This window comes from Osmerus mordax, chromosome 11, assembly GCF_038355195.1.
Source record: "Osmerus mordax isolate fOsmMor3 chromosome 11, fOsmMor3.pri, whole genome shotgun sequence".
NCBI classification, from domain to species: domain Eukaryota; kingdom Metazoa; phylum Chordata; class Actinopteri; order Osmeriformes; family Osmeridae; genus Osmerus; species Osmerus mordax.
Window position 1 is genome coordinate 5,954,401 of NC_090060.1, and position 8,355 is coordinate 5,962,755.

The 8,355-nt window shown below is 45.2% G+C and overlaps 1 protein-coding gene across 1 annotated transcript; it reads left to right on the forward strand.

The window, feature by feature from the left end:
- Positions 1-829: 829 nt before the first annotated feature.
- On the forward strand, positions 830-8,328 carry LOC136951772 (cytochrome P450 2M1-like). The gene is made up of 9 exons (XM_067246372.1): positions 830-1,071; positions 5,042-5,204; positions 5,405-5,554; positions 5,711-5,874; positions 6,335-6,511; positions 6,782-6,923; positions 7,030-7,217; positions 7,343-7,484; positions 7,606-8,328. The coding sequence occupies exons 1-9, from the start codon at positions 880-882 to the stop codon at positions 7,794-7,796; spliced, it is 1,509 nt and encodes a 502-aa protein (XP_067102473.1). The 5' UTR covers positions 830-879; the 3' UTR covers positions 7,797-8,328.
- Positions 8,329-8,355: the final 27 nt, after the last annotated feature.

Sequence of the window (8,355 nt, forward strand, 5' to 3'; positions counted from 1 at the left end):
CGTAAGTTTGACCGGCCATTCGGGAAATCTCCCGATTCTCCCGCCAGTCCGACACTGGATGGAAGAATGCACTCTCAACACCTGTCTTCGCTGATGAGCGCATCTATGCAGGGTTGCCAGGTCTGTGTGACAAAACCAGCCCAATGGCCAATCAAAACCAGCCCAATGGCCAATAAAACCAGCCCAAAAACCAGTCCAATATCAGAACTCAAAATATGCCCCTGCCAAACCATATACACTGCTTTTAAAGTCCAACAGTATTGCTATCATTGCCAAATGTATTGTAAAATCACCAGCATTAAAGTCAGGTGGCTGAGCGGTGAGGGAATCGGACTAGTAAACAGAAGGTTTCTAGTTCGATTCCCGGCTATGCCAACCAAATGACGTTGTGTCCTTGGGCAAGGCACTTCACCCTACTTGCCTCGGGGGAATGTCCCTGTACTTACTTTAAGTCGCTCTGGATAAGAGCGTCTGCTAAATGACTAAATTTAAATGTAAATAAAAGCAGTTTTCAGGAGGTTTTCTCAGGAGACTGAGAGCATGAGGGCTTGTCCCATGTCAATGTGTGTACGTGCTGATCTGGAGTCAGTTTGGTAGAATTTGGGTATAAATAATTTCATTTAAAATATTGATTTTTATTTAAAGATATTCATGTCATTTGCATGCAAAATAGGTCTACCCGAACCAGCGGACAAAAAATTAACAAGAAGCGAGTTACAAAAAAGTTAATGTTTACAGATTAGAAAATAATTCGTAGTATAATCTATTCTCTCCCAGAGTTTAGATAAAACACTGCTGGTGTGTTAAGGAAACCACACGAACGCGAACAAACGCAGAGTACGCAGTTTTGGTTACTCAGTGCGCCTTCCTCTCCTGAAGATGGATTTGCTACAGATGATCCAGTCGAACCTTTTATCAGTTGTTTTGGGAATTGTAGTTCTTTGTATCCTCTGGTTGAAGAACCGTGGAAAACAAACTTCTGGACGTTTACCGCCGGGTCCACCTCCGGTGCCTCTGTTAGGAAACTTGCTACAGATGGACATGAAAGCTCCCTACAAATTCTACGTAGAGGTTGGTCAGAGGCATTAAGCTTACACAGATGTAATAATTTTGCAATGAACGATAACGTTCATGACCTGACAAACGTAGGCTAATTATATTATAGTTAGTGACACCGTGGCATGTTAAGGCGTCATTAGATTGTTGACTTGTTCATCTGGAGCAAAGACTATTCATAAATTGTCTGATAACCACAATATTGTTATGGGTTATTCAACGTTGAATAAGTTAACACCACAATGATGGCATTAACAATAACAGTAAGATAGTAATAATAAAGCAATACTCATCATTATCATAATAGTAACTCATTATCTTAACGTTACGTCGCCTTGCTTTGCCAGGCGAGAACGACGGAGCCAGGTATTCAAGTTTAGTTTATTTGATCCGACAGTCGTCTTCAGAATGTCGAAACTTTCAATCAAAGTCCTCTCTTCTGTTACAGCCACTAAGTAAACATTAACTAGTCCAAATACGCGAGTTAATGTTTATGAAAAATAATAAGACAGAGTTTTAACAGAACTGCTAAGTTGTGAGAAAAAAAATCCGCTGGCCCTCCCCACTGTTTACCTTACAGTGAATGCATAACCCATCTAAATAAAACAAATACAGAAAACGTTAGCCAGCTCACCCATGTCATAAGTTGCTAAGTGTTCTATCAGACAAATACAAATAACAGTGCTCTGCTGTTGTCAAATGCCTGTAGCCTACCATGCTATCTATTCAGGGCAATCAGAAGGAAAGAGACCACATCAATACACATTCTAACACATCAATACACATTGTAACACATCAATACACATAGTGTCTATAACATTGCAGTGACCAGGAAAATGAATCTAAATTGTATGCAGAGTATCTTATTTCCTACAGTAGGCTACATCAAGTCAGGTCTCAGGAGATTACAACTGTGACTTGAGTCTGATTCAAGTCAAGTGAGTGTCCCAATCTCTGCCTCATCCTCATCAGAGCTGTTGTGACTTTGCCAGTCCATTTCCCCATCCTCCTCTTCCACCAGCCCATGACTTGGTTTTAGTAATGAACACATTTGAATACATTTTAAATGCAACTTTAAGTCTGTTCCTGCCCAGGCCAGATCATGTTCTCTGCAGAGTTTCTGTTGGAGAGTTTCTGCACTACTCAGTTTGTGTTCACAAGATGTCAGAAAGATGTAACCCTTTATTCTGTATAAAATGATACTGTGTTCAACATTCCATGTGTGCAGAGAGGAACTATCTCTAAGTTAACTCTAGGCTTACGTAAACTTATGGAATCTTATCTTGTTACCCTGGGGGAAGGGTGAGCATACTGACTCTGTGTGACTAAGACTAGAAGATGTTGGGGGTTTGTTTGTTTGAAGGAGATACTGTTCAACAGTGCTAGCTGGAGACGTAAGATCTGGTGACCATTTGCTTGTCACCTATGTGGAGGAGATTTTAGGACACCAGGACCAGAGAGCTGCTATTGTGTTTCAACCAGGGTTGATATCGTAAACAAGCACACCCTGCCGTCCTCCAGAACTACAGACCGGTATCACTGTTACCCTTCCTTTCAAAAACAATTGAACGTGCTGTATCTAACCAACTGTCTAACTTTCTCTCTCAGAACAACCTGCTTGACCCCAACCAATCGGGCTTAAAGACTGGCCACTCCACAGAGACTGCCCTCCTTTCAGTCACCACTGCCCTCCAGTCTGCCAGAGCGGCTTCCAGGTCATCCGTCATCATTCTGCTGGACCTTTCTGCAGCGTTTGATACGATTAACCACCAGATCCTGCTCGCCAGAATTTCTGAGATGGGCATCACTGGCACTGCACTCCAGTGGATCTCATCCTACCTGTCGGGAAGATCCTACCAGGTTTCCTGGGGAGGCAAACTGTCAGGACCTTGCCAGCTCTCCACTGGTGTCCCACAGGGCTCCGTCCTTGGACCCCTCCTCTTCTCTCTGTACACCACCTCACTTGGACCAATCATCACCTCCCATGGCTTCTCCTACCACTGCTACGCTGACGACACGCAGCTGTACCTGTCGTTCCCCCTGACCGACCCGGGGATCTCAGCTAGGATTGAGGCCTGCCTCACAGACATCTCCGCCTGGATGACCGAGCACCACCTCCAGCTGAACCTCGCCAAAACAGAACTTCTCATCATCCCGGCTAAACCCTCTATCTCCCACGATCTCTCAATCACCCTGGGATCTGCGACGGTGACCCCTTCATCCTCTGCCAGGAACCTTGGGGTTACCATGGACGACGAGCTCTCCCTCACGGCCCACATTGCTGCGGTCTCCCGGTCGTGTAGATTCACCCTCTAAAACATCCGGAAGATCAGGAGTTACCTGTCTGAGCACTCCACCCAGCTGCTAGTCCAAGCACTTGTCCTCTCCAAGTTGGACTATTGCAACTAGCTGCTCGCTGGTCTCCCAGCATGTGCAACCCGCCCTCTTCAGAGGATTCAGAACGCAGCGGCCCGCCTGGTCTACAATCTACCCTGACGCTCCCATGTTACCCCGCTCCTCATCTCTCTCCACTGGCTACCTATCATGGCCCGTATAAGATTCAAGACCCTGGTATTGACCTTCCGAGCAGTGAACGGGACTGCACCCGTCTACATCAAGTCTCTCCTGCAGCCGTCACCTACGGTCTTCTTCAGACAACCGCCTGGTGGTCCCACCGCTCAAGACCGCCCGGTCCCAACACAAGCTCTTCTCCTGTCTGGCCCCCCAGTGGTGGAATCAACTCCCCACTTCCATCAGAGACACTGACTGTCTCTCCACCTTCAAGAAAAGGCTCAAGACGCACTTGTTCCGGGAGTACAACGGTACTTAGGAATGGTTCGCTTGACCCGATGTTAGTTTCCTCAAGGATCACAATGACTCTTGCTTAGAGACTTGTTGCTCTTGTGGTTAGTGGTAACTGATTTAAATTTTTGTACTCGCTGTGATATATTGTTTTTATTATTGTTGCTTGCTTTTTCCACAGGTACACTTGCACTTATAGCGGTTCATGTTGTTTAATTGTAACTTGTTTAACTACATGCTCTTATGGTTCTTCCCTTTGGCACTTACTTTGGTTGTTCACAATGTGTGCTTCATGTTTTGGCTACTCGCAATGTTTTGTGGCTATCTTGTTGTTATGATCAGTGACCTATGCACTTTGTAAAGCTCTCTCTTGGAAGTCGCTTTGAATAAAAGCGTCTGCTAAATGAATAAATGTAAATGTAAGCACACACATACACACATGCACAAGATCTATGCAAGGGAGTTAGCCAATGAGAGGAGACATAAGACAACTGTATGTCTGTATATTGTCTGTGTATGAACCAATGACTGTTGAGAGCGGTGTTGTTTAAATGGTTAGCAAATGGCTGGCTAGCAGACAAACTTTGTACCACCATGATGATTTGTGTCCTTGCAGAATGCCGCTAGTAATGAACTTCCTTGACTTCACCGAATCTGTGCATTACTTGATAAAGAGAATGATCTAACACAAGGTCACCATCAGGCCTTTGTTGCATCTCTGGATCTCTTCTAACAACCGTTTGATTTCCTGTGCTTCCTGCCTGATTTAATACTTTCAAGTTCTGCGACCAGTAGCCTACATTTTTAAGCCTTTGCTCTGCCCATCAAAGTTCTCTCAGATCAAACCAAATCATTGTTTCCTGTAATGGACATTGTCCCATTTGACCTGATATCCCAACTTACCTGACTTCACTGTTTTGCCTCAAGCCCGCAACAACAGAAGGGCATATTAGTGGAAGTGCATCAGTAACATGAGAGAACACGCCTCAACAGACAGTGTAGTCATTACGCCTGAAAGACCTTTACTCTTACGGCCTTTTCTTGCTCTCTACACCTCCGTTTCTCTCACTCCTACCCATTTCATAACTCACTTATTTGTCTTCTCTATCCTTCCCTCCCTCCCCTCATACCGTCCCCCTGCTCTTCATCTCTCCGACCCCTCCTCACCCCATCCCCTGGTCAGATGTCCAAGCAGTATGGCTCTGTGTTCACGGTGTGGCTGGGTCCAACTCCTGTGGTGGTGATCTCTGGCTACCAGGCCCTGAGGGAGGCCTTTGTCAACCAGGGGGATGAGTTCAGCGGCCGGGCCACCTACCCCCTCATCATGAAGATCACCAAAGGATTCGGTAGGAGGGAAGCCTCCCAGGTTACACTGCTGCCATGAACCCAGTTACAGTGGTTCTATGACCTGGTCGTGTCAATACATTAACATGTTCAGCCCATGTTACATTTTATTCATTTGACAGACACTTTTATCCAACGAGACATCCAACTTCAATTCCAGGAATCCTCACTCTGGCCTGTCATTACCCTCCCTGTCCTGCAGGAGTGCTGGTGGCCAGTGGGCACCGTTGGAAGGTAATGCGGCGGTTCACCCTGTCCACGCTGAAGAACTTTGGGATGGGTCGCAGGAGCATTGAGGAGAGGGTACAGGAAGAGGCCATGTGTCTGGTTCAGTCCTTCAGCCTGTTAGGAGGTACAGTATCACCCCCAGCTAAGAGTCCATGATAACTGAGTAAGGAATCTAATTTCTAATTGACAGCTACTCCTTATATGCTCCCATTCCTCTCCATTATCTCAGCTTGTGTGTGATCAAATCAGCAAACCAAACCCTTTCTTTTGCATCTCTCAGAGTTGACCAAGATACACCTCAAAGACCACCTGTGCTACTCTGTGGCAAATGTGATCTGCTCAATAGTCTTTGGCCACAGATATGAACAAGATGACCCCAACTTCACTCTGATCTACAAGGCTATGGACAATTACTTCAGTATTCTCAGCAGACCTATTGGAGTGGTAGGGAAAATGACCGACAACCTTACTGCATGTGTGGATTGAGATACATTTTTATTACATTTACATTACATTTAGTCATTTAGCAGACGCTCTTATCCAGAGCGACTTACAGTAAGTACAGGGACATTCCCCCGAGGCAAGTAGGGTGAAGTGCCTTGCCCAAGGACACAATGTCAGTTGGCATGACCGCAAATCGAACTGGCAACCTTCGGATTACTAGCCCGACTCCCTCACCGCTCAGCCAACTGACTCCCTTTTATCAGATGAAAGTCCTTAAATTCAAGACTGTCCTTTTACAAACACGATTCTTCAATATGTTAGTATTTGCTGATACATAGATACATAACACTGCATAACTAAAAGTTAGGTGTCAGTCACCATCATGAATTAAACAAAAATACCCTTCCCTTTCCCCATATCTCCCCCCCCCCCCCCCTCCTGTGTTTGTGTTATTGTACAGTTGTATAACACGTTCCCTAAGATCGTTGGCTGTCTCCCGGGGTCACACCAGGACATGTTCCGCACTCTGGACCAGGCCAGGCAGTATGTACGAGGGGAGGCTGACAAACGTCTCAAAACCATGGACCCCTCAAACCCCCAGGACTTCATAGAGGCTTTCCTGGCTGAGATACTGAAGGTACAGAGATGGAGATATTCCACTGGAGGATAGAGGCTCTTTCAGCCCACCTTAATGCCATCAACTGTTGTTAGGAGGTTGGGTTGCAGCTTAATAAATGTCCCAACTTCATACACACATTTGGCCCATGTTACGTGATGCACAGTCAACATTGGTGCTACGTATTTAAAAACATGGTGTGATTGCATCAGCTCCCCACCAGATGTCCTTGTATGCCTATTGATGGATGAGGACTGAGTTACAGTAATCTCCGGTTCTCTCCAACTGTAGAATAAAGACTTTCCAGATTCAGAGTTCCACTATGAGAACTTGCTGTCGAACACGTGGAACCTGTTTGCAGCAGGAACTGAGACCACCAGCTCTACATTGAGACAGTGTTTCCTGATGATGATCAAGTTCCCTCACGTCCAAGGTAGCCTAGCAGAACATGCCTTTCCTGGTTAGTCTGGATCAACTGCAAGGTCATGTTTTCCTCTCCCGTCCACTTCTCTACCCTCCTCTCCTTCTTCCTCTCTCAGAGAGGGTTCAGAAGGAGATAGATGAGGTGGTGGGTTCCAGTCGCATACCTCGGATGGATGACAGGTCTAAGATGCCCTACACGGACGCAGTCATCCATGAAGTCCAGAGGTTTATGGACCTGGCCCCAACTTCCGTTCCTCACAAAGTCATGAGGGACACAGAGTTTCACAACTATCTCATACCTGAGGTAAAACACGCAACTTTCTGTGAAATGTCCCTTTAAACATGTGTATCTACTAAACAGCTCTACTGTTTTGACAACTGTGTGTTGTCATGAAAGGCGGTTGAGATAGTGTCCTGTGATTGGTCCAGGGCACCATGGTCCTTCCTCTGCTGTCCTCGGCCCTTTCAGACCCAGAACTGTTCAAGAACCCCCAAGAATTTGACCCTGAGAACTTCCTGGATGAAGACGGAAGCTTCAAGAATAACGAAGCATTCCTTGCTTTTGGGATGGGTAAAGTTGAGACATTTTCACATACATTTGTCCGCTTGTTATTTAACACCTTACATAATAAAAATGTGTACCTCTGCCTTTGCTAGGTCACTGACTCTGTGTTGACCTTTGACCCCTGTAGGGAAGCGTGTGTGTCCAGGAGAAGGTCTGGCCAGGGTGGAGCTCTTCCTCTTCTTCACCTCTCTGCTCCAGCGCTTCACGTTCGTGGGCACTGTACCCCCTGAGGAGATCGACATCACATCCAAATGCTCCAGCTTTGGACGCCTTCCGCCCAACTACGAGTGTTTCATCAAACCCAGGAGAGAGGAGTGACACACACATATGAACACACACATACACATCCTGGGTTGTGGAAGTTGTATCATGTTTGCTGGTGAGATGGCTGAGTGCAGTGTAGGCTTATCATTGGTGCTGTTGTTGTGTCTAGCCATATCGGGTACTAAAATAAAATTACTAGGATATATTATTAGGATATTAATTTTGTTTCAGTAATATACTATTCACACTGTTTTACTCCTGCATTTCATGTTTTTACATAAATACTTTTACGGTAAGTAGATTGAGATATATAGATACAAAAGCTCTCTGTCTCTTTTTCTTTAGATGATCTTCACCATTTCTCTTTAACTCTCTCACACACAAACACACACATATCGCCATGTAACATGTCTTCCAGGTGACTGTCCATTTAGATAAGAGGACAGGCATTGCTTAGTAATGTCTACAAGGGGTATTGGCCTGTGGTTAGTGATGTGAAAATAATTTATAATCAAATTCTAACTCTAAATACAATATTAGATGTACTGTATGTTTTTATGTTCTCCAATACCAATATGCAACACATAATTATGATATTTATTCATTTGTTGTT

What these genes read in the sequence shown, in the direction of transcription:
- LOC136951772 (XM_067246372.1), top strand. Translation starts at nt 880, where the DNA reads ATGGATTTGCTACAGATGATCCAGTCGAACCTTTTATCAGTTGTTTTG. An exon ending in TCAGCAGACCTATTGGAGTG is followed by an intron (nt 5,875 to 6,334) that starts GTAGGGAAAATG and finishes GTTATTGTACAG; the next exon opens with TTGTATAACACGTTCCCTAA. An exon ending in CAAGTTCCCTCACGTCCAAG is followed by an intron (nt 6,924 to 7,029) that starts GTAGCCTAGCAG and finishes TTCCTCTCTCAG; the next exon opens with AGAGGGTTCAGAAGGAGATA.